Source organism: Myotis yumanensis, unplaced genomic scaffold (assembly GCF_028538775.1).
Source record: "Myotis yumanensis isolate MYYU_CA2020_CCGP unplaced genomic scaffold, mMyoYum1.0.hap1 SCAF_7, whole genome shotgun sequence".
NCBI lineage: Eukaryota > Metazoa > Chordata > Mammalia > Chiroptera > Vespertilionidae > Myotis > Myotis yumanensis.
The window spans coordinates 55336885-55364154 of record NW_027223758.1 but is presented as its reverse complement, the minus strand read 5'-3'; the positions used below and the strand labels follow the sequence as shown (position 1 = coordinate 55364154).

Sequence of the window (27270 nt, the reverse complement as noted above, 5' to 3'; positions counted from 1 at the left end):
ATAGAGCGTCGGCCTGCGGACTGAAAGGTCCCAGGTTCGATTCCGGTCAAGGGCATGTACCTGGGTTGTGGGTACATCCCCAGTAGGAGATGTGCAGGAGGCAGCTGATCGATGTTTCTCTCTCATCGATGTTTCTGGCTCTCTATCTCTCTCCCTTCCTCTCTGTAAAAAATCAATAAAATATATTTTTAAAAAAAAATTCTATTTCATTTTCAAATGTTAAGTGGTGTTTTTCTCCCTTCTGCATCACCATTTTTCTTTAATTTTGTGCAACAGCATTAGGCATGATCATTTCACATTTTATTACAGACTAAAATAGTCATTAACCTATATATAACTTTGGCACATAGCATATGTCTCAAAGGAAAAATACTTTTGCTCTAAATTTTAATACCATATTCACAATAAATTTTAACATTGAAATTTATTTTTTAATTAAGGAGAAAAAATATTAGAACATTAAATCCAACAAACCTATGGAGATAAAATTTAAGATCTTATAAACCTAAAAATGTCCAAGAGAAACCAACTATGCCTTGTTCTTAATTTAAGTATTGATTCATTTAAGAATCAAGAAAAACCATTATCAGTTTTCTAAGTTGATTCTCTTACAAGGGAAGTTTGTCCTTCACACTGTTTTTGTCTTTAACATTTAATACCATAACAGTCAAGCTTATGTAGATAGTTGGTAAATTTAAAGAGCCAGCTTTCATAGTTATTGAAGTAACTTTACACATACTGTGAGAAGGTGACACATGTCTCAGACTGTAAGATGGGTAATTTTCAGGTTTCTAAATTACTCTAGATTTGTTAACCATTTTGTAGCAGTGAAAGTCCCCCTCCCCCCCTTTTTTCAGCAAGCACATATAATGTATTAAGTGTCAGGAATTCTTCAAAACCCTTTTTTAATTTTCATAACAGCCCTATGAGATAGGCTTTGTGATTCTCACATTTTATAGATGAGGAAACTGAGGCATAGAAGTTAAGTAAACTACTCAAGTCACCAGCTGTTCGGTTTGCTACAGCTAGAATTTGAACCCAGATAGTTTGGCTACAGACTCCCAAAGCTCTTCACCACTATTCTTTGCCACTGCTCCATATTGTAATAATGAAATCAGTTAGTGAATTATACTCTTTGGGACTGGAACATACACCAAAAATACAATGTTGCTAATATTCTTCCCTCAGTATATTCAGAGAGATGATTGTTTACTTGACTGTTTGTTCCATTCAACAAAACTGTGACCTTCTTATTCTACATGTACAAAAGAGATATAAAGATAAGTAAAATGGGGTTCCTTGCTTATTGCAAGGAAGGAGAAATAAGCCCTAGCTGGTTTGGCTCAGTGGATAGAGTGTCAGCCTGTGGACCAAAGGGTCCCAGATTTGATTCTGGTCAAGGGCACACACCTTGGTTGCAAGCTCCTCCCGGGGAGGCAACCAATGTGTTTCTCTCATATTGATGTTTCTCTCTGTCTTTTCCTCTCTCTTCAACTTGCCCTAAAAATCAATAGAAAAATATCCATTTTGAGGATTAACAACAAAACAAAACAAAACAAAAAAGAAATAAGGACTCACTAGTCACCTAAGAGATCATTTTAGTGTCTTTAGTTTAAGAGTGATCAAGAACTTACCTCTTCTGCAGCCTATATTGTCATTGTATCTTTCTCATTTTGAACTAAATTTTACACTACCAAATTCCTAATTAATGAATTTAAGCTAAAATAATGAACCTTTAAATTATAGTATTGTCAAAAAGAATTTGTAGGAAAAACACACCAAAAACAGAATTTAAAAAACATTTAAGTAACGCCTATTCTCTGTAGTTCTTTCACCTGTCTAATCTAACAAAAACCATTCATATTAATTTAAATTGATTACTATGGATAGCATTTGGTATATACCCTCCTAGACTTGTCTGTGTCCATTCAGAGAAGGGTATGTGTTGGACTTCTCTGAATGAAAAAGAACCAAAAGAACTTCTTGGTATTGATCAGCTTTCTTAATAAGTTCCTTTATGGTTTCTGGACTAATATGCTTTAACTATTATTTGAGGGATTGTTTATTAGCAATAATAACTTAGCAAGCATTTATTGAACACCTAATATGTGCTGTAGTGCTATTCTAAAGTCTTTTTATATTAATACTAATATGTAAGGCCTTCACAGTTTAACTATGGTTTGTTTGGAAAAATGTTGCCTATCTCTGAAGATAGATTGCAAAGCATGGCAAGCCCTAAAAATGGACCCAGAGCCATTTGACTATCACATACCACTGCAGACAGCTGCTTGTCCCCTCTGCTTCTCAGAACTCATTTGTTCATCATTCAGCAAACGTTTGAGTATTACCATGTGCCAGGGATTATGCTAGGCTCCACTATTAGTTGTTCCGGAACTTAATGCTTCTTTGGCAGTATTCACAAATGCCTGCTTAACTGGTGGTAAGATGTTATCTTTAAACCATCCATGTCCTTAACTTCTTGGAAAACAACCAGATTGAGAAGTACAAAAGAGTGCTTGAGCATTAAGGAAAATATCTCAATATCTCATATACTATGCTCCGCAAGTGCAGGTCTATTGGCTTAATAAAATTAATTGACTTATTGAACCGGTACCACTCTCATCCCAGCAACTCTATGGGCCTCAGTGCTTGCAGCATAACACCAGTCTCCTCTTAAATAACTAAGGAGCTGAAGTGAACATCTTCAGCTCTATCTCAGCAGACACCTTATGCTCAGAAGAGAAGTCACTCCTCTTGGTTTTCTTCCTTGGAGCTATCGGCAGTGTAACATGGGAATGTACTTCTGAAACGACTAGTAGAATGGGAGGTAGTAGGAGACATGGTTTCATAAGAACCAACTTCTCAGGAAGATAGAGAATGTTTAATAATGTGACTTAATAAAAACTTGATGGAATTAATATGAACCACACTTTTTAATTTAAAACTTGTAACATTTATATATCTTACCTACCAGGGTAAAGTTGCAAATTAAAATTTTTTTAAAAAATATATATTTTATTGATTTTTTACAGAGAAGAAGGGAGAGGGAGTAGAGAGTTAGAAACATCAATGAGAGAGAAACATTGATCAGCTGCCTCCTGCACACCCCCTACTGGGGATGTGCCCGCAACCAAGGTACATGCTCTTGACTGGAATCAAACCTGGGACCCTTCAGTCCGCAGGCCAACGCTCTATCCACTGAGCCAAACTGGTTAGGGCACAAATTAAAATTTTTAAGATAGTAAGCCTAAATATAATCTTAGTGTTTTAACTTAAAAAATTTTTGGATCAAACTAACATACATACATATTTTAGTCAAATACTACCACAGAGCTTGTAATGAAGATGAACTGTCTTCTGCTTTTATTTCTCTTCATCTCTTTGTCCCCCCTACCAAATAACTTATCCTATAATTTCTTAATTTATATCACTATTTTCTTTAAATTAATGTATTTACATTATTTTTTAATACATTTTATTTTTAATAAAGCTTTTTTCACATGATTTAATACTTACATCTTTAAAATTGCCCAAGAATCGTAAAACTCCTATAAATCCTGTTTCTCACATAGCCAAATGCGTAGAGTAACAGACAATGTATGGCATTAGTTTCATGATTATTCAAATCTGAACATTCAAGTAGCATGATGTTATACTAATATTTTTTCTCATTAAGAATCTGAGTCAAAGTCTACAGAATATCTAGTATTTTGTTTGAATCCACTGAATGAGGAGGATTAGAATCCTTTAATTATTGAAAGCAAACTAAAGTAGGAAAACTTAGCTTTTATGAGGTTCATGAATGTGATTTAGGGGTTTGTAGACTCAAAATTATAGGTTAAGATTTTTATGTGAATTTCTCAGGGCAGGAGAGTCCAAAGCTTTCCATAGATTTCTAAAGAAGTCTGTCATGCCTGAACAATGATTGTAAGTTCAGTACAGCCACTGAAGGGTGTTTTTAAGCTGTGATTCTCATTATACTTCTGGATCATAAACCTGTTTAAAATCTGAGAAAAGCTATAAATTTTCAAATTTGGGCATAATTTTTGAGATTCTTGGATCCTCCAAAACCTGTTCTCAGACTTCTTGGACTTGCTATATGGGATTCATAAACCGCTGCCATTAGGAAATATGTTCTGGCTCATATTAGGCCTTAGTCTCATTATTTTAGAGACTTACAGTTTCATTTACACATATTCTGCACCTTCAGACTGTTTCTCTATATGTTTCTGACATTTCTCTATTTCAAATTTTTATCTCACATACTAGAGGCCTGGTGCACGAGTTTGTGCACTAGTGGGGTCCCTTGGCCTGGCCTGCTGGATTGGGCCAAAATCGGCTCTCTGACATCCCCTGAGGGGTCCTGGATTGCGTGAGGGCGCAGGCCAGGCAGAGGGACCCCACCAGTGCATGATTGGGGCCGGGGAGGGATGCGGGAGGTTGGCCAGCCGGAGAGGGACTGCAGGAGAGCTCCAGGGCATGCCCGGCCCATCTTGCTCAGTCCCAATCAGCCAGACCCCAGCAGCAAGCTAACCTACCAGTTGTAGCATCTGCCCTCTGGTGGTCAGTGCACATCATAGCGACTGGTCGACTGGCCGACTGCCCCCAGGTGGTCAGTGCACGTCATAGTGGTTGAGTGGCCTTAGGATATCATTAGCATATTATGCTTTGATTGGTTGAATGGCCGGCTGAATACTTAGCATATTAGGCTTTTATTATATAGGATATCACCTGGGTAATATATATCTTACTATTACTTCTTTACCTTTTATACCCTATTGGAACAATTTTAAAAGCTTTTCTTTCCTGTGTTTACTGCCTTTTTAGCTGTGGAGCAGTTATCTTAGGTTATAGTCTTAAAAAAGAAAAATTAATGGATAAATATGTTAAGGGAAATTTTTTTCCAAATAGCCAAGATCTGAAAACAGACCAAGTGCCCATTAGTAGATGTGTGGATAAAAAAGCTGTGGTACATTTATACACAATGGAATATTACTGGCCTTAAAAACAACACACCAACATAGAAATCTTACCTTTTGTGACAGCATGGATGAACTTGGAGATCATTATGTTAAGTGAAATAAGCTTGTCAGAGAAAGACATCATATAATCTCACTTATATGTAGAATCTGATGAACAAAATAAACTAACAGCCAAAGTGGAGACAGACTCATGGATACAGAGAACAGACTGACGGGGACTGGATGAAAGAAGATGAAGGGATTAAGCAAAAAAGCATACATTTGTAGCATATAGACACAGACAACAGTGTGGTAATAGTCAGAAGAAAAGTGGGCTTAGGGCTAGGTGGAGGTGGGCAAAGGAAGGGAAAATGGGGACAAAAAGAGACTTAACTGGTGCACGCTGCAGTGTTCAGATGATGTTTTATTGAGTTGTAAAACTGAAACCTGTATGGTTTTGTGAACCAGTCACCCTAATAAATTTAATTAAAAAATAGAATATGAAATTGCAAAAAAAAAGCAAAATAAATTAAAGAACAATTACTGGGTAAATATGTTAAGGGAGATTTTTTTCCTCCAAATTATATTATGAATTTTCCACATAAAACATTTCTGTTAAGAAAAGTTACTGATGTATATGGCAAGAAAAGTTGCTTCTAATTTTACTTTTCTTTGGGGAGGATGGGCTTTTCTCTAAGAAGCATCATTTCTTGATAATTAGCTTTCCAGCTCTTTTATGGTTTAACTAGATGCCCAGTGCATGAATTTTGTGCATGGGTTGGGTCCCTAGGCCCGGCCAGCAATCAGGGCTGATCGGGACCTTCTGGCTGCTGGCTGGAGCCCTCCTTCCCTGGCTGCCAGTTGCCAGCTGGGGCCTTCCTTTGTTCCGTGTCCTGGTGGTCAGCGCATGTCATAGCGAGTGATCGAACTCCTGCTTTTCCTGTCGAACTTCCAAGGGGACACTGCATATTAGCCTTTTATATATATAGATCTTTGGTGCTCTTTAGGATAACTGCCTTTTTTATTTTGGAAATACCTTGTTTCTGATTCTTAAATTTCAAATATTAGATTATAATGACCCATTTTATGTGTTTTGACATCAGATGGTTTTAGCACTACTAAATGACATAGATTGTTAACTCTCTCTGCAGAGTTCATGTTAATCTTCAAGCTACATAAAATTTGTTTCAATTATTATTACTATTTTTTTTGGCACTGGTACTTTTGTTACTTGGTTGTTTTTTATTAACTCTTCCACTAGTATATACTATTCAAATTGAAGTTAAGAGATTCCACAAATCAAAATTGTTATCCTTATTAGGGTATATTTTTTAACCCTTTGGTATTTTTAGTCTCTCATGGTTCTTCTCTATAGCACTCCCATTCTATTTTGATTCTGTTTTCTGGTTAGTAACAGTTTGTTTACTTCTTAAAATATTAGCATGCTGTACATTTGAGTTTTAGAAAAATTGAAATTTTTTTTGTCTGTGCATAATATTCTTTTAAAGAGGAATATTTTCATTTGACTTCAAAGGTTTTTTGAATATTCTTTCAAAAAAACTATTTAATTAAATATCAAATTATGTAAATATAAAAATAACATAATTTTGACTTTCAGTGCAATGCGTGTTTTACTATCTAAATTACCAAGACCATGGATTGTGGATGAGAAGAAAGATGATGGTTATACTGCCTTGCATCTGGCTGCCCTTAATAATCACGTGGAAGTGGCTGAATTGTTGGTACATCAGGTAGGAAAAGCAATTCAATAATTTTTAACAATTTATTTTTATTTATTTTTTATTTTTAAAATATATTTTATTGATTTTCTACAGAGAGGAAGAGAGAGGGACAAAGAGTTAGAAACATCGATGAGAGAGAAACATCGATCAGCTGCCTCCTGCACATCCCCCATCGGGGATGTGCCTGCAACCCAGGCACATGCCCTTGACCGGAATCGAACCCGGGACCCCTCAGTCCGCAGGCCGATGCTCCATCCACTGAGCCAAACCGGTTTCGGCGATTTTTTAACAATTTTAGACCATTGTCATTCATTTATTTATTAGTTCATCAGCTACCTATTAGTATGCTACAGTAAAATCCCATGATGATGCACATTCAGAAATAGTACACATTCAGTCTTCTAACACTGATTATTAAAGGGAGGGAAAGGTGTGCTTGTGTGTCCCTCAGTCCCCAGTGTTCCCTCTGCACAGTCTTCCTGGATTGGTCCAGTGAAATGAGCAAAACTACAAGGAATTTCCCAGAACTACTGCCACTGTTGTGGAAATGTCAGTCAGCCACAGGACCAAGAACCATCATATTGATATCTAAGCTGATGTGGCCAGTTGCCATCAGGTAACACCAGGCTATAGCCAGGATCTGGGGGTTCAATTCATGATTGCTGCTGGACCTGTGGAATGTGTGGCTGGATAGCTGATACACTCACCTTAGTCATTTCATTCATTTCCAAAATAAGACAACTTAACTTTTTATGACTGAATTTTTTTGGGACCTATTTATTTTAGTTTATAATGTTTTAGTATATTCAGCAAAATATTAAAAATGCTTCAATCAAGTATATGCCGTATAGAAGCACTGAAGTTATTAAAAAATTATCTGTGATCCCTGACTTCAAGGAGTCAAGTTAAGAAGATGCAACAGCAGAAAAATTTAGGAGAGAGCACATTATGTGCAATTAAATTCTAGATTATAAGGTAGATCCTCCATAGACTATACAAGTTTAGATAAACTACACAAGTTTAGATAAAGAAATAGTTCAAAAGTTAAACTATCTTTCCCCTGCCTTTTAAGCCTTTATTATTAAAATTAATTCTTTTAGAAGTATTGTTAATTATAATATGTTCTTTTTTATCCTAATCCAAATGGCAGACCAATAACACACCATCTTTGTTATTGTTGCTTGTAGTAAGACTTGAAATCCGTTAGAGTAAGTCCTCTAACTTTGTTCTTCTTTCTCAGAATTACTTTAATATTCTGGATCTTTTGAATGTCCATATGTATTTTAGAATCAGATTATTAGTTTCTCTTAAAAAGTCTTTCTGGGAGTTTGATTGCTCTCATACATATTAGTTTTATCTTTAAGTTTTGATGCTATCATAAATAGTATTTTTTAAAAAAAATATGTTTTTATTGATTTCAGAAAGAGGAAGTGAGAGGAATAGAAACATTAATGATAAGAGAGAATCATTGATCGGCTGCCTCCTATACACCCCCAATTGGGGATTGAGCCCGAAATCTAGGCATGTGCCCTGACCGGGAATTGAACTGTGACCTCCTGTTTCATGAGTCAGTGCTCAACCATTGAGTCACACTGGCCTGGCATAAATTATATTGTTTTAAAACTTCAATTTTGTATATTGTTAGTGTATAGAAATACAATTATTTTTTGTATATTGATCATATATCCTGTGACATTGCTTAAATTACCATTGGTCATTAGGGAAATAAATTATAATCACATTGAGATATTACTAATTATCAACTACAATGATTAAAATTAAAAAAGTCCAGAAAAGCCAAGTGTTGATTAGGAGTTGGCACAATTAGAATACATGAACATTGCTGGTGTTTTTTCAAAGCTGCCATTTTAAAAAACAGTTTGGCAGTTTCTTATATTAAACATATTTCACTATACAACTAGCAATTCCACTTCTGAGTATGTACCCAAGAGAGCTAAGGACACATTTCCACACAAATATTTGTAGCAGCTTTATTTATAATAGTTTCAAAGTGGAAGCAAGCCAAATGTTCATCAGCTGGTGCCGGATAAACAAATTATGGTACATCCATACAGTGCATACTTACTACTTTGAAAAATCTAAATGATGGAAAAGTTCAGGAAACTTGAAAAGGAAATTCCTCACAGTCATAGCATTACTGGAGTTTCAGCTCTGCTTGATGCTTCAAGCAAGGGCACAGTTGGGTATCAGAGTTGTAATCAGAGAGCATGAATGATTCTAATACAAACAGGATGATAAAGTCTAATCTTTTGAACCTGTAGCCCTTTTCTTAATTTCCTATTTTTTATTATGCCAGACATTGTGCGAGGCAGTTTTGCATGTTACTTTTTTTTCCCTGTTAATCCTCACCCAAAGATATTTTTCCATTGGTTTTTAGTCCCCAGTGTTGTCAAATTTTAACTATAAAAACTTTGTTGTTGTTTTTCAGGGTAATGCAAACCTGGATATTCAGAATGTGAACCAACAAACGGCCCTCCATCTTGCTGTTGAACGACAGCACACTCAGATTGTTAGGGTAAAGTGCTTACTAACATGAATCTTAGTTTGCAGTTGTAGTTTAACTAGACAGATTTCTAGAATGTTTTGGAAATTTAAGTAACACTGTTAGATTTCTCAGAAGGCAGAGTTATATGTAAAAATTATGATTTTAGACTATTTTATATCAGTTTAATTTATAGTAGGGAATATCTTAAAACTCTGATATTTAAAGTTTTTATAATTTTGTTGCCAGATTTGTGAATTCCCAGAATATTAAATCAAAGAATTTCAAAGTAGCTTATTAATTAGTTTTTAAAAAGTATATTCCCTCTTAATTTATATAATTGAGACTGAATTATAATTTAAAACTTTGGCTGGATGTTTGCTGCATTGATTCCAAAGAAAAGGTTTTTATTTTATTAACCTGGTGATTCTAGACAAAATATTTGAAAGATTATCTTTTAAAAATTTTTTTGGTAGAGCAGTGATTCTTAAAGTGTGGAGGCTGAACCAGTAGCATCAGCGTTGTTACCTGTGACCTTAGTAGAAAAGCACATTTTTGGGCCCCACCTCATACCAATCAAATCAGAACTTCCAGGGGTGGGAACTGGCAGCAATCTGATTTAATAAGCGTGGTAATTCTGATACATGTTCAAATTTGAGAAACATTGCCCTGGAACGAAATTGTATGTGATCTTTTTGAAACAAAGTAAAAACAAAAAAACAAATAAAAGCAATTTGCCAAGCCCTAGCCGGTTTTGTTCAGTGGGTAGAGCTTCAGCCTGTAGACCGAAGGGTCCCAGGATCGATTATGTGCCTTGGTTGCAGGTTCGAACCTGGCGCCCTAGTTGGGGTGTGTTTGGGAGGCAGCCAATTGATGTGTCTCTTTCACATCGATGTTTCTCTCTGTCTCTCCCTTTCACTTCCACACATTCTCTCAAAATCAATGGAAAAATATCCTTGGGCGAGAATTAACAAAAATAAACAAATAAAAACAAACAAATAAAAAAACCATTTGCCAAGATAGGTAAGACTATATGCTTGAGATTGGTTTCTATTGTATGCTGGTTTTCGAAAACTCTGATAGCATTTGTAGAAAGGATTATGAAAATTGTTAAAGCACCACAAGCAAAATCTTAAAGTTATATTTACTACTTAAAATATCTATTGAAATATATCAACTCTGCATTTTATGTTGTAGTTTAGCAAACACTTCACATTTATTGTTATTTAAAATTCCTCTTGCTAAAAATTCTTAATTTATCTATGATATTTAGACTTCCCTATGAGCATACATTTGGAGAAAACTGATCAAAGAGAATGGAATAAAAAATAACTTCTCCTTATTTGTTTAAATAATAGAATAATTTTGAACATTATTATTTGGTCCTATTAGAAGTACTTAAAATATCCCACTTCACATGTCTGAAATTAAAAGGAAAAAAAGTCCTAAAATTTCTCCAGTTATTTTGATCTTAGAGTAGATGAATTAAACAATATATTGGTTCTCATTTCTTTGTTTTCTTTAATTCGATACCCAGAATCATCACTATTTGTAAGGAGCCGCAGGGTTATAGAGTAGTAGCAAGCAAATATGTAAGAATTACTAGTGGCAGCTCCTCCAGGTGGGCTCTCTCACTATTGCTTTAGATACTTTGTAATTTCTTGTGGGTGGGGATACTTCAGCAAAATGAGATGTCTTTCTCTTTTAGCTTTTGGTCCGTGCTGGTGCCAAATTAGATATTCAGGATAAGGATGGGGATACTCCTTTGCATGAAGCTCTGAGGCATCACACCTTGTCTCAGCTACGTCAGCTCCAGGATATGCAAGATGTGGGCAAGGTCGATGCTGCCTGGGAGCCATCCAAAAACACAGTGAGTAGAGATAATCTTTAATTCAGTACCACTGAGTCATCTCCCTAATGACTACTAATATCAAACATCTTTTCTTTGGCTTTTTTGCCACCCACATCTGTTTGATGAATGTTTGTTCATACCATTTGTTCATTATTTTGTTGAGCTGTTTTCTTACTATTGAGTTTTTAGAGTTATTATATAATCTGAATGCAAGTTTTTTAAATCAGGTATGTGATATCCACATGGTTTCTCCCAGCTTGTAGATATCCAGTTATTCCAGCACTGTTTGTTGAAAAGACTGTCATTTTGTACTGAATCACCTGTTGTATCTTTATCCAAAATCAATTTTAACCATGTATGTGAAGTCTTTCTGACTCTGATATTCTGTTCTGTTGATGTATGATGTTTAGAACTATTGTCTTTAGCTATGTGATACAAGCCCACTATCTTGATTACTGTTGTTTTTGTTTTTTCAAATATATTTTTATTGATTTTAGAGAGGAAGGGAGAGGGAGAGAGATAGAAACACTCATGATGAGAGAGAACCATGGATCAGCTGCCATGCATGCCCCCTACTGGGGATCGAGCCCGCAACCCCAGGCATGTGCCGTGACTGGGAATCAAACCTGTGACCTCCTGGTTCATAGGTCAATACTCAACCACTGAGCCATGCCAGCCGGGCTGATTACTGTAGTTTTATAATAAATGTTGAAATAAGATAGTATAAAACCTCTAACTTTTTTCTTCCAAAGTTGTTTGACTATCCTAAGTCCTTCACCTTCCCATATGAATTTGAGATTCATTTTTAAGAATGTAAAGGGATTCTGTGACCAAAGTGTTTGAGAGTTGCTGCTCTGACTCCTGTGTGCATCATTTTTCTCATTTTAAAATGAGGGAAAGGGAATAACTATCTCTATAAGGTTATGAAGATTAAATTGATTTATGGAAAGTACTTAAAATAATTCTTGGTTCATTGTAGATACTTTGTAAATGTTAACAATTATTATGACTGTTTTCTGGTAAGATGTTTGAGTCAATAGTTAGATGATAACAGAACCTGATTTGTTTTGTTCTCCATTTCTTGGCTTAATTCCTAGGTACTGGTTCTTTTCTTACTTGTCTCTCCCCTTATTGTTTCAAGTTGATTCCTAGTAGCTCCAGAACCAAAAGAAAAGAAAGTACTGTTTCTTTAGCATCTCAATCAGAAGTCCTGTTCTTGAGTTTTATTGGCCTTAATTGACCTGACTTAGGTTATGTGTCATCCCTGAACTAATCACACAGACAGGTTGATATCTGACTGGTTTGATCCATCATGGCCCACCTCTGAATTGGAGAGTATGCCAATCCTCAAACTATGTGCCTGAGAAAAGTGGGGCTACAGGGGAAGGGGGAATGGATATTAGGGCTGCAATTTATCAATGTCCACCATATTTATATGATCTGTAAATTCTTACCAGACATGCATCTTTATATATAACACACACATACATGCACACACATATGCGTGTACATGTATGAATATGTATGTACATATTCTCTATACACATTATATATGTGGGGTATAAGTAGGTTTACAGTAGTTTTTAAGGGAAATAATATAATAATAAATAATAATGCAAGAATTAGCTGTGTGTCACATATTCACAACTGTAAACCTACTTTTTCCCACCCTATATTGGTGGTAGGAATTGATAAAGAGAAAATAATGACTCTTTTTTCATTTGATTTCAGTTAATAATGGGACTTGGTACCCAGGGGGCAGAGAAGAAGAGTGCAGCATCTATTGCCTGTTTCTTGGCTGCTAATGGCGCTGACCTTAGCATTCGAAATAAGAAGGGTCAATCACCACTTGATCTCTGTCCTGATCCAAGTCTCTGTAAAGCACTGGCAAAATGTCATAAAGAAAAAGTCAGGTTTGTATTATATATTATCATAAAACTTGATATTTTATGCATAAGGTATCATGTAGTTTCATAACAGACTACTTGAAAATGCCTTTGTCTTTGCTCTTCCTCTACCTTTTTTCCTTTTTCTTTTTAAATTAAATTTATTGGGTGACATTGGTTAAGAAAATTATGTAGGTTTCGGGGGTACAATTCTATAATACATCATGCTATTTCTCTATCTTTGTGTTGGCTCTTCCTTAAAAAATTTTCCTATAGAGATCATGTCTCTTATTTTATGTTGTATTCTCTACGTTCTTAAATACTAGAGGCCCAGTGCACAAAATTCATGCACTTGCGGGCGGGGGTGGGGGGAGGGATCCCTCAGCCCAGCTTGCACCCTCTCGCAGTCCGGGAGCCCTCGGGGGATGTTCGACTGACAGCTTAGACCCGCTTCCCAGGGGGAGCGGGCCTAAGCTGGCAGTTGGACATCCTTAGCGCTGCTGCAGAGGCGGGAGAGGCTCCCGCCACCATCGCTGTGCTCGCCAGCCATGTGCCCAGCTTCTGGCTGAGCGGTGCTCCCCCTGTGGGAGCGCACTGACTACCAGGGGGCAGCTTCAGGGTTGAGTGTCTGCACCCTGGTGGTCAGTGTGCATCATAGTGACCAGTCGTTCTGCCTTTCAGTTGATTTTCATATTAATTAGGCTTTTATTATATAGCAGTGGTTCTCAACCTTCTGGCCCTTTAAATATAGTTCCTCATGTTGTGACCCAACCATAAAATTATTTTCGTTGCTACTTCATAACTGTTATGAATTACTGTTATGAATCGTAATGTAAATATCTAATATGCAGGATGGTCTTAGGCAACCCCTGTGAAAGGGTCGTTCGACCACCAAAGGGTTCGCGACCCACAGGTTGAAAACCGCTGTTATATAGGATAATACTTTATGAATAATAAATTTAAGAAACTTTACTAAGCCAGTCTGATCTTCCAGTACTCCTGTATGTTAGAGAAACTTGTCTATAAGAAAAGTTCTCACTAGTGAAATTGCTTTGATTAATGTTATGTGTATTTAAAATTTTAATAGACTCTTGGAAAGAAAGGCAGTTTATTTGCTAACAGAATATATCTCACACAAACTCTAATATTCTAGCACCCTGCACAGTGCCTGATAGGCACTCAGTAAGTATCATTGAAGAATTGAAAAGTTAAACAAATGAATGAACCACTTCCTGATGGAGTTTTTTAAAAAAAGATCATTTCACACTTGCCTTCTTTTCTAAAAGTAAAATGTGTTGGTGATTTTAATTATTTATGATAACAACTAAATTTCTTATTGAAATTATAGTCATACAAAAGGTACATCTCATTAGTTTTTCATCCAAATGATGCTATACAACTATAATTGCCCTTTATACCTCTTTCTTGTTATTGAACATTTCAGAAGTTGTCCCTTGATCTTTGTGCTCTCTGTACTCTCTTGCCTCTCTTATAACTTGTGTAGTGATGAAAAGAATCTCTTTGGAATCCATGCATAAAGTAGTGTTTTAGGGAAATTAATATAATGAGTTATGTACATTTCTTTAAGTCTAACCTTAAGGGGCATAAAATTCTATTATAGGATGACAGAATGAATCTAAAACATATAGATACAAGGCACTATAATTACTGCAGTAATAAGTTTAAGACTGAGCTCTAAGATGAAACTGCTTTGTGCGTGTGTGTGTGTTTGTGTGTGTGTGCATGCGCTGGTGTGCGGATGCATTTCATGAGTTTCTGAAGACTGTAGTTGTTCATATACATGTGTTTCTATGTCTTGTGTCTTTATATGTATAGCTGCATTGTCTTCCTATAATAGAATTTTTGCTCCCTAAGGATACAATTAAAGAAATGTTAGAACAGCAGCTGCAGTGACTTATTTTCCAAGTGCCCTTGTCAGTTGTGGACTTTATAGATGCTTCATTTCTTCCTGTCTGTAGTTAGGATAACTAACATGGACTCTAGTTAGGATTTTCTTTTTATTCTTATACCTTTCTCGGCTGGTTCTACATAAGCAAAACAAGTTCTGAGTGAAACTGTGTTTATGCGAAATTTTTAACTTATGTTTTTTATTTCTGTGTTAGAAGATTTGGATTCACCGTTTTCCAATGTGTGAGAACTTGTTCAATTTGTATTTCAAATAGTACTACAAATAGGTGAAGATGCAGAGATGTATATAAAATAGAAAAATATAGTATACAATGTTTCATATACAGATGCTTAATTTTTTAACAACTAAAGCTATTTTTATATATACTAATGATGCTCTAGATGTTTTAAAAACCATTTTAACTATTGAATTTGTAATATAAATATTCTGATACGCTTGATTTGAAATATTTTCTTTTATTAGTGGTCAAGTGGGTTCTCGAAGTCCTTCTATGATTAGTAATGATTCTGAAACCTTAGAAGAGTGTATGGTGTGCTCAGATATGAAGAGAGATACTCTTTTTGGCCCATGTGGACATATTGCTACCTGTTCTTTATGTTCTCCACGAGTCAAGAAATGCCTCATCTGTAAAGAACAAGTTCAATCTAGGACAAAGGTAATATATTTTTAATATGATACTTTATAATTTTATGGAGATCTTTAAAACTACAATTAATGATAAATAAAGTTACAAGATGCCTTGTGTCTATTTAATTTTGTTCTTCTGTTCTAAATATAGGAATGTATAATTTATATATTTATTGAGACCACTTAGGAGATTCCTTCTTTATATGTAAATTATAGTCATTAAAAATAATCTACTATTTTGCTTTCAGAATACCTATAACCTAAAGATATATTTGATTCCATTTTGTTTTGTAGTTACTTATAAATTGCCCCCTTTCTGAGTACATGAACTGTTTTGTATTTATCTTTGTAAAGACTATAAATTTTTTTTTTGTAGAATGTCACATATTCTGGATTTGTTTGATTTATTGATCATGGCATTAATTTGTTTTTCTATAGCCTCTATATTTCCTGTAAACTGGAAGGTAGGTCTAATGGCTTGATTAGGATCTGCTTAAACATTTTTTGCAAGAAAATGTCACAGATTATGCTACTCGTTTTGTATCATTTCCTACAAGGAGGCAAATAAAGTTTGATCATCCTGCAATTAGTGATGGCCAAAGTCTGTATCCACTCTGAACTTTTCATCTTGTCAGACTCCTTTTTCTTTTTAAGAGATATTCTTTTCTGGGTTACTGGTTTCATTCTTTTCCCAGGTAAACTCAGTGCTTTATCATCACTGTGCTGGCTTACTCATTTTGGTTTACTGAAATAATGGATTTTCTTTTTTAGTTTTTCCGTGTGTGTGTGTGTGTGTGTGTGTGTGTGTGTGTGTGTAAAGTGAGATTTAAGTTTCTTACAAATGATTCCTCTCAAGGTGAGGAGCTTAAATCAAACATGTTGGTTTTCTTTGGTTTCATTTATGAAGTTTTTTCCATTCTGGTTTTTTATTCTTTTCATTTTTCTCTTGATGCTTTCTAATCTACTCATTATTAATTAGAAAGGACCTGGCACTAATTATCCTAATGAATTAGCAGGCAGTAACTTAAAAGGTGTTACCTTACCAGTGCTTCTCACATTTTCATATGGAACCTTCTAAGACTGGATTTTTTTGTTGTTGTTGATATGATCCAAATGACTGTATCTTTGGTAAAATTTTGGCATAGGAAAAAGTATGAGGAAGTCATTTTTGGATAGGAGATACTTGAGTGTGTGTAGCTGCTTTACCTATTGGTAAAGGTGAGGAAGATGAACTAATAACACTGATTGTATGCTGGGCACTGTATTGGCATTTTATATGCATTATTTGTCAACTTTGGTTAATAAATGTGGATTATTCTACTTGGCACTAATAACTTACCTTAGTTAGCTGCTTACAAAGTAACAGTTGGGGAAAGAATCTGAAAGAATAAACACCCAAGCCATTCTCTTGTTTTTAGATTGGTCTGTGTGTTCTGCTTTTGTGCTTGAGACTTTATGTTATATTAAGCCTATTCCAACAAACCTTTATTGACTTGTTTTGTAGTCAAGATATAGATGTATATGATAATTTCCTGCTAAAAATTTATAATCTCTTGGCAAACTGTGACTTAGGTTAAGAGCTGCTCTGCCATATAGGATGTTGGAGGTGCTTTAAGACATGTACTAGTATAGTGAGTTCAGAGCCCCAGCAGAGCCTCAGATATGGAATAGCCCTATTATCTTCTAGTCCAACTGTAGTATTTACAGTTGGAAAAACTGGTGCTCCAGGAAGTACACAAACAGTTGGATGATAATGCAGTTCTCTTGATTCTTAAGTTCTTTCCACTGTGTTAAGATACACAGACAAAATGAAAAACAGTGTCTACAAGGGAGGATTGATAGAACAGGGAGGTTGAGTGGAAGGAATATGCTGTCATTTTTTTAGACCAGTTCTGAATTCTAAGAATTAGTTATCTTTCAATTTGTTTTTAAACTATGAAATTTTCAAACTTATAGAGAAGTACAAAAACTAACATACCCACCAAATAGATTTGCCAGATTGGTTGCAGCCTTTGAAGATAAAGAAATAGTGACCCCAAGTGGTTAAAAGATATACACATCTTCAATGAAGATAAATTATAAAACTAGTAATTGGAGGAAGGGAGAATAAATAAGCTTAGTTTCTTTAGCAATTAAAGAAATACAAATTTTAAAATTATGAATTATTGCCCTAGCCGGTTTGGCTCTGGATCGAGTGTCGGCCTGCAGACCAAAGGCTCCCAGATTTCATTCCTGTCAAGGACATATACCTCAGTTGCAGGCTCCTCCCTGGCCGGGGCGTGTAGGAAGCAACCAATCGATGTGTTTCTCTCACATTGATATTTCTCTCTGTCTTTCCCTCTTTTCCACTGTCTCTAAAAATCAATGGAAAAAAATCCTTGAGTGAGGATTAACAAAAATTATGAATTTTTATTAACTATTCTTATCAAATTAGTGAAAATAAATTTTAAAAAACTAGGGGGTGCCGAAACCGGTTTGGCTCAGTGGATAGAGCGTCGGCCTGCGGACTGAGGGGTCCCAGGTTCGATTCCGGTTAAGGGCATGTGCCTGGGTTGCGGGCGTGTCCCCAGTGGGGGGTGTGCGGGAGGCAGCTGATCGATGTTTCTCTCTCATCGATGTTTCTGGCTCTCTATCTCTCTCCCTTCCTCTCTGTAAAAAATCAATAAAATATATTTTTAAAAAAAACCCACAAAAACTAGGGGAGTGGGAAATGGGCACTCTCTTTTTTTTTCAAATATATTTTATTTATTTCAGAGAGGAAGAGAGAGAGAGAGAGAGAGAATCATCAGTGATGAGAGAGAATCATTAATCAGCTGCTTCCTCCATACCCCCTACTGGGGATTGAGCCTGTAACCGGGCATGTGCCCTGACTGGGAATTGAACCATGACCTCCTGGTTCATAGGTCAACGCTCACCTATTGAGCCACACTGGCCAGGCTGGTTACTCTCTTAACTGCTGGAGGCTGCATAAATGCTTCACATTTTTGAGAGACCATCCTCACACTGAACATACACAAATCTTCATAATAAACATACTTTAACCCCTAGAGCAGTGATGGCGAACCTTTTGAGCTTGGCGTGTCAGCGTTTTGAAAAACCCTAACTTAACTCTGGTGCCGTGTCACATATAGAAATTTTTTGATATTTGAAACCATAGTAAAACAAAGACTTATATTTTGGTATTTATTTTATATATTTAAATGCCATTTAACAAAGAAAAATCAACCAAAAAAATGAGTTCGCGTGTCACCTCTGACACGCATGTCATAGGTTCGCCATCACTGCCCTAGAGTGCCGGGGAGCGCGATCGTGCTCCTCCTGTTTTTCGCCAAAAGTGCCAGGAGCACTATCGCGCTCCTCCTGCAGTGTCACTATTAGGTGCTAGTAGTTCACTCTTTATTGACAGATGGCAACTAAGTGCAGATTACTTATGATGCCGAATGTTTGTAGTTCTAAAATTGAATATGTAACTTCATTTACTTTCGATTCATAATTTTTTTCCTAAACTGCTGTAAAATCAGCAAAACTGCCTTGGCAATTTTAGCACAGTTCCTAAGATATTGGTTGGCACTCAAAGGGTTAATATACTAATTTCATTCCTGGGAATATAACCTGAGGAAAAATTCCAGAAGAGGAAAAAAGTTATGGTTATAAAGTGTTTTTTTTTTAAATAACGGGATTGGGTAAATTTGCTAGATTATTTTAAAGTCTTTATAAACAATTCAGATACGTAGAGAGTTGCATTAGGAACCATTTAAAAAAAACAGCACATCATTATATATAGAGAGAGGTGAAGAGAATTCTTTTTTTAAAAATTAATTCTTTATTTTCAGATTATTACAGTTGTTCCTCTTTTTTCCCCCATAGCTCCCCTCCACCCAGTTCCCACCCCACCCTCTGCCCTTACCGCCCCCCCCCCCCCCCCCCCCCACTGTCCTCATCCATAGGTGTACGGTTTTTGTCCAGTCTCTTCCCGCACCCCCCACACTCCTTTCCCCCCTGAGAATAGTCAGTCCACTCCCTTTCTATGCCCCTGATTCTATTATATTCACCAGTTTATTCTGTTCATCAGATTATTTATTCACTTGATTTTTAGATTCACTTGTTGATAGATGTGTATTTGTTGTTCATAATTTGTTGCTGGGGTCCAACCCCAGCAGGTCCAAGGGTTCCCCAAGGTGTGGACGGAGTAGGCGATGAAGGAATGACACGGAGACAGTGTTCAGTTGATCAGCATAGCAAGGTTCTCCCGCCAGCAGCCTAGCCAGGATCTCTAGCTAGGACCTCCAGCCAAGTTCTGTTCAGGTTCTCCAGCCAGGTTCAGTCGCCATGTTCTGTAGCAAGGTTCTCCGGCCAGGTTCTATCCAGGTTCTCCTGCCATGTTCTGTCTAGGTTCTCCAGCCAAGTTCTGTTGCCAGGTTCTGTCTCTAGGTTCTGTCTTTAGGTTCCGTGTCTAGGTTTTGTCTCTAGGTTCTGTCCCTAGGTTCTGTGTCTTGTTGTCTTGTTACATCTGTATTTATACCAGTTGATTTTAATTCTGTCAATTTCTATTCCAAAGGTTAGGGCGTTTCTTATCTCCATTCCAGGCAGTAAAGATTATGTAGCTTAAGAGTGATTGTTCTTAGTTAAAGTGGTTAACTACCCACCTGGCACTTAGTTAAGGGGTTTTATTCCCTCCCTAACTTCAGGGGAAAATTCCTACCTGGGGAAACAACCTTTCTCGGGGAGAGGTGACCTTGGTTAAAACACATAGCGCCAAGAAGGGGAGCAAACATATTAAGAACAGTATGCCATATATGCCAGGTCCCTTGAAACATATGCTGTGCAGATGTTTCTTCTCTGCAGCAACTGTGTCAAGCAGCAAGGATGGACCGGCTCCCGGCAATTTGTATCTTTACCTTTTTCTTCTTCTTCTTCTTGAAGGATACCTTTCAGCATTTCATATAATACTGGTTTGGTGGTGATGAACTCCTTTAGCTTTTCCTTATCTGTGAAGCTCTTTATCTGACCTTCAATTCTGAATGATAGCTTTGCTGGGTAAAGTAATCTTGGTTGTAGGTTCTTGCTATTCATCACTTTGAATATTTCTTGCCACTCCTTTCTGGCCTGCATAGTTTCTGTTGAGAAATCAGCTGACAGTCGTATGGGTACTCCCTTGTAGGTAACTGACTGTTTTTCTCTTGCTGCTTTCGAGATTCTCTCTTTGTCCTTTGCTCTTGGCATTTTAATGATGATGTGTCTTGGTGTGGTCCTCTTTGGATTCCTTTTGTTTGGGGTTCTCTGTGCTTCCTGGACTTGTAAGTCTATTTCTTTCACCAGGTAGGGGAAGTTTTCTGTCATTATTTCTTCAAATAGGTTTTCAATATCTTGCGCTCTCTCTTCTTTTGGCACCCCCATAATTCGGATGTTGGTATGCTTGAAGTTGTTCCAGAGGCTCCTTGCACTATCTTCATATTTTTGGGTTCTTTTTTCTTTTTGTTTTTCCAGTTGGGTGTTTTTTGCTTCTTCGTATTTCAAATCTTTGACTTGATTCTTGCGATCTTCTAGTCTGCTGTTGGAACTCTGTATAATATTCTTTATTTCAGTCAGTGTATGCTTAATTTCTAGTTGGTCCTTTTTCATAACCTTGAGGGTCTCACTAGATTTCTTGAGGGTCTCACTAAGTTTATCGGCAGTTTCTAGAGAATTCTTGAAAAACCTTAAAAGTGTGGTTTTGAACTCTATATCCAGTCATTTGCTTTCCTCCATTTCTGTCATTTGTGACCTGTTTCTTTGTCTCCGCATTTTTTTATGCTTCCCTGTGTTGATAGAGTGGCTTTGTGTGCTAGGTGTCCTATAGGGCCCAGTGGCTCAGCCTCCTCAATTACCTGAGGTGGACACTTTTGGTGCACCCCTTTGTGGGCTTTGTGCACAGTCTTGTTGTAGTTAAGCCTTGATTGCTGTAGGTATCACTGGGAGGAATTGACCTCCAGGCCATTTGGCTGTGAGAATCAGCTGTGTCTTCAGTGGGAGAACTTCTGTGCTGAAGACACCCTTCTGGGGCAAGACTTGCTTCAGTGGGGCCTTGGTGCTCACTGAGTCTTCCCCCTGAGTGTGTCCCTTATGGACCTGAGGAGTTGTAATCTGGATGGTCCCACTCTGACCACTGGGTACACTGGCTCTTGGATCTCTAAGGAGGTGCTAATGTAGTCTCTGCCTGAGGCTACCCAGCAGGAGCTACGAAAAGATCTGCAGATTTCCCTTCCTTGTTTGGGGTTTGGAGGTGCCCAGGTGAGGCCCAGCTGTGAAGCAATGCAAGCTGCTGTGGGGCCTTGGGCCTTCTCTTGGAAGTTCTGGGTTTCTCAGACTCAGCTGCAGTTTGTTAGGTGATTTTCAGGTTGCAAAGGGCCAGACCTTTCATGTGCAAAAGCCTCTGCGCACAGCTTGGGTGGGGTGGGGTCTCTCGGGATCAACAGGGGGGAGCAAGCAGCTATGGCTGCTCCTCAGTCCTACCCTAAGAGGCCCCGCTTCTCAGTGTCCCAGCAATCGCTGCAAGTACCTCTGAGAGAAAGCCGCCCTCAAGTTCCGACCGATGCCAGACAGTCCAGTTTCTCCTGTATGAGTCTGGGTCCCCAGAGACTTGCCCGGAACTGGAGTTCAGAATAGTCAGGAGCTTGAGACTCCCTCCCGATGGAAAAAGACAACCGTGTCCTCAGCTGCCAGCCCTTTCCACGTGTGCCTCTGTACCTCTGCACTTTACTTCCGCACCGCACCTCCTCTGAGTCTCAGTGTGCTTTTCTCTTTCCTTCTAGTTGTAGAATTTCCACTCAGCCAGCCTTTGTGTGGTTCTGGATGATGTCCGTTTTGTCTTTTACTTGTATTTTTGAAGTGGTTGTGGGAGGCAGCAGTTTCCTATTTTTACTTATGCTGCCATCTTGGTTTCTTGAGGTGAAGAGAATTCTCATGAATTCGGCCCAGATTCTATATTAGACATTGAACTAAACATGTTATACATAACATTTAACTTACTCTTTTTGTTCATTGTTACATTTTAATCTTTCATCAGTACTTAGCACAGTAGTTCTTAAAATATTATAGGAAAAAATGCTCCTTATATACCAAGGTTAGATTAGAGTTTCACCTCCCTGTCATCATTGCTCTTAACACTTTTGTCTATGTCTCCAATTGCTAACATTTGGAATTTTTATTTCCTCTTTCACCCAGATTGTTCCTGCTTTTCTGTTTAGTTTACTAGCCAGCCAAATAGATGGCTGACTGACATCTTTGAGACTTAGCCAAAGTCCAGCCCTAGCCAGTCTCCTTTCATGGGGGAGGAAAACCTCTTTTGGGAGTTATTAAAATTAGTATACTTACCTCAGGCTATGGGCCCCTTAGCCACCCATGTCCAGGTTTTCCTATTTTTGCTCCCCACCCCACGATTTTGGAGGTGTACTGCTAAGTGTTTTTAATCAGTTGTGGGCTATATGACTATACTGAAGGGAACCAACTATTCCTTTCACTGTAATCAGACCTTGAATTGGACTGAAGCCTGGATGTATAATCCTAGAGATGGAAAGAACACCCTAGTCCAGTGATGGCGAACCTACGACATGCAAACTCATTTTTTTGGTTGATTTTTCTTTGTTAAATGGCATTTAAATATATAAAGTAAATATCAAAAATATGTCTTTGTTTTACTATGGTTGCAAATATAAAAAAATTTCTATATGTGACATGGCACCAGAGTTAAGTTAGGGTTTTTCAAAATGCTGACACGCCGAGCTCAAAAGGTTCGCCATCACTGCCCTAGTCTTAGTACTATGAGCTGTAGAAGACTGAAATTTGCTTCTTTCAACTGTTTGGAATCAGTAGTTAAATCAGAAACTTAGCATATGTGCTAGACTTCTACACCATTCATTCCTCACTTTTTATTAGTTACCAAGTCTTCTTAAATGTTCTCAAAACTCTTTCTACTCTTCCCTATTGCTATATCATAGTTCAGTTATGTCCTCACAGTCCTAGGGTATACTTGAAATAGGGTCACCTGACTCCTCTCCCTATCTTCTAATTTACTCTTTACTACCCTGTGAAGGATTGTTCTTTAGCATTCAGATTTTTAAAAGGCAGCAGCTCAACAATGTTAGGCAATTTGTTAGTACTGGCTCTGGAATTTGAATCCAGGAATATAAATACAATGTCTTATTGCTTTCCCCTGTTACTACAACTGTATAAATTCTCTGCACATATAGGCTATAAGTTGGAAAGTGCAGGGAGAGTGAGCATGCATGCAGTGTTTGGTTGTTTAGATGAAGTTATAGGTGAGTTGTAATATTAAATTAAAAAGATGTGGATAAATTAAATGTGTGTCATAAGGGAGAAGAATAGGTGAGTAGGGGGTAAAAGAAGCCAAAGTTAAGAAATAGTTATACACTCAAAACTCAGATTAACTGATGAAGAGGAGGTAAAATTGAGAGAAATTATGGATAGATTGTGGGAGACTTTAGAAATCAGAGAGAAAGAATAGCGCAAAACTTTTGGCTCTAGCCAGTGTTGGAGAATTGACCGTCTTGGGTGTGTTAGGAAGCATTTCTCAGATGTGGGTAAACAGAAAAATCCCCTTGGGTTTTAGCAGTCTGGTTAAATTTTTATTAGTTATTGGAAATCTATTTTAATATTAGTCATTTGTTCTTTTATTTTTTCTCCCAAAAGTAGTTTTTTAAAAAAAAGAAAAGAAAATTGAAGTCTAGTCTGGTCTTCCTAACTTCAGAGGAAATTGAGTTTTTTATATCATTCTTTAGGACAGGTAGGAAGAATAAAGTGGAGATAGAACCTGCTAAGCAGGGAAAATAAGTAACCAAGAGAGTAGAGGACAGAGAAGTATGTATTAAATTTCTCATGCCCAGAGTGTTTCCTTACTGAGGAAATACATTTGTATACAAAAGAAACTTAGAGTTTTATCTGTAGATAGATGTTCACCCTTCTGCTGTGTAACCTCTTTTTTGTAGATTGAAGAATGTGTGGTATGCTCAGACAAGAAAGCAGCTGTTCTTTTTCAACCATGTGGACACATGTGTGCTTGTGAGAGTAAGTAGCCTATTGTAAATATGTCTCTCTACTCCGCGTTCAGCACGACTAGAGAGTGGTTCGGTTCCTGAGTAGGGGCGGCTGGGGATTGAGAAAATGAGAGAAAGAGACAGACACAGAGATGGGAAAAAAAAGCTGGGGCCAGGTGGGACAGCTGTCCTCTGACCGGGACAGGGACAGAGACAGTGACCCAGAGCTGATACAGCCTATTTATTTTATACAGCAAAAAACAGGAAGTTTTACTAAAAGTCAAGACAGAGGAGATTATTTGCATTCTTGGGTGGGCCCGAGTTGTATTCATTCCTGGTGCTTGGCTGGATTGAAATAACAAAACCCACCCCCTGGCACCTGGGCTGAAGGTCAAGCTGACAACACGTGTTTGGCAAAACATGTTTCTAGGACGTGGCTTTGGCTTCAGCTGACAATAATTAAAGAAATGTCCATGTGCCTTCCCAGGTGCTCTCTACAGCCTATACAAACTTCCTCAGCCTATAAAAATAGAAAATGAAACACATTTTTTGATAACTTAGGAACAACAAAGTTGGTGGGCCTCTAGTACCTTCTATTTCTTTCTTTCAACCAGAATGCCACCTTTTTTCCTCCTTGCTCCTGAGCCTTAAATAATACTAAATATGCTGGGTTCCACTACGTCAAATTTTGATTTTATTTGTTTTAGCACAAAATGATCGCTTCTCACACACAATAGAAACTTATTTCTAAAAATGAATCTTGAAACATTTTGTCTAGTCCAGTGGTTCTCAACCTTCCTAATGCCGCGACCCTTTAATACAGTTCCTCATGTTGTGGTGACCCCCAACCATAAAATTATTTTCGTTGCTACTTCATAACTGTAATTTTGCTACTGTTATGAATCGTAATGTAAATATTGGATATGCAGGATGTATTTTCATTGTTACAAATTGAACATAATTAAAGCATAGTGATTAATCACAAAAACAATATGTAATTATGTTGTTATGCCCAGATTTCAGGATCCCCAAGAGACCACACCAGGGAGCCAGCTGAGTCCGATGCAAAAGCAGAGAGTCTTTTATTCAAACCCGGGCTTGGCTCCCCTACCCTCCTTACTGACGCAGCAGCAAGTGGCAGAGAGAGGGCCAGCCCTGTGGGAGAGAGGTTTTATAGTAAGGGGAGGAGAGAGGACTGTGGGCCCTGCCGATTGGCCAGGTGCAAGTTGGTATCTCGTTACACAGGATGTGGTCGTATCTATGGCGCGCACTTCCCTTGATTGTCATTGGTTAGTTTAAAGAAGTCCTGGGTGTGGCTAGCAGAGGCTTGGGCTTCCGGGAAGAAGCCTTGCTGAGCACATGGCTGCCCAAAAATGGAGGTCCCAGGGTAAGATGGAGGGCATAGTCCTCGTCCTTTCAATATATGTGTTTTCCGATGGTCTTAGGCGACCCCTGTGAAAGGGTCGTTCGAACCCCAAAGGGGTCGCGACCCACAGGTTGACAACCCACAGGTTGAGAACCGCTGGTCTAGTCCTTTCTCACATATAAAATTAGCACATCTTTATTTGTCTTCACCTTAATATTGCTTTTCTTGCATAATTTACCCAATACCGAGCCACCCACAGCAATATTTGGGGTTATAATTTTTGGCCTTCTTAGTCATTCTTAATTTAACCTCTATGTCAAGAAAACTGTTTTAAGTTACAAGAGCTCAAGCTATTTAAGTTTTCATAGTGCAGAAGTTAGCAAATTTTTTTCTGCAAAAGGTTAAATGATAAATATTTTTGATTTGTGGGCTGTGTAGTTTCTGTTTTCAACTACCCAACTCTGCCATTTTAGTGCCAAAGCAGCCATAGGCTATGTTGATGAAAGGGTTGGACTATTTTCCATTAAAACTTTATTTACAAAAATAGTCTACTGGTTGGGTTTGGCCTGCAGGATGTGTTTTATCTCAGTGTTAAAATTATAAGAATGAGCAGAGAAAGGCAACCCTCTTCTTATTCATGTTCTCTTTTTGTAAGAAGTGTCCTGTTGTTATTTTCCAGACTGTGCTAACCTGATGAAAAAGTGTGTGCAGTGTCGGGCAGTGGTTGAGCGAAGAGTGCCTTTTATTATGTGTTGTGGAGGTAAAAGTTCAGAAGATACCACTGATGATATCTGTAAGTGGATTTCTTACGCATTATCCGTCTTGTTGGGACTTCCCTGAACATATCTTCTCATGTATAGAACACTGTGGTCTTGTAAAACATAGAGTATATGACTCAAATTTACAGAGGAACAGGTAGGGTTTTGCTCTTGTTACACTACTAGAAACCTGAACATTTTCTAGCTTGCGATATGATTGTAGAACTTTAAACATTAGTCTTTTAAGACACCTTCATCTGTAATATAAAGATTATTATTGTATGCTTGCTTAAAGAAAATTTGCTATTTTAAAGATGAAGTTTAGTGTATCTTGGGGGATCATCATATTACAAATTATTTTTTTTTAGTGTACTAAAGTATTAACCTCATTCCTATATCTAGCAGGTTTACCTAGAGTATTTGAGTATTTTTTGTAATAATAATAATTTGGACAGCGTAACTGTAGATAAACTGAAGAATATTCTAGTGAACAAGTGGAGAGATGAAAAGTAAATTATTTACTTTTAACCTTTTCAATAGTATGTCTATGTAAAAATGTTTTTCATCTTTGCACTACTGTAAGTTGGCTGGTGTCTTTGATTTCTTTGGTCTG

The 27270-nt window shown here is 37.4% G+C and overlaps 1 protein-coding gene across 1 annotated transcript in view; it reads left to right on the top strand.

The window, feature by feature from the left end:
- MIB1 (MIB E3 ubiquitin protein ligase 1) overlaps positions 1–27270 on the top strand; it is a 133471-nt gene that overhangs the window by 94645 nt on the left and 11556 nt on the right. Inside the window, exons 13-19 of the mRNA XM_070420525.1 lie at positions 6580–6712; positions 9153–9239; positions 10915–11076; positions 12790–12971; positions 15337–15529; positions 24486–24564; positions 26579–26692. Of these exons, the coding sequence (XP_070276626.1) occupies positions 6580–6712; positions 9153–9239; positions 10915–11076; positions 12790–12971; positions 15337–15529; positions 24486–24564; positions 26579–26692 (950 nt within the window). The remainder of the gene's footprint in view (positions 1–6579; positions 6713–9152; positions 9240–10914; positions 11077–12789; positions 12972–15336; positions 15530–24485; positions 24565–26578; positions 26693–27270) is intronic.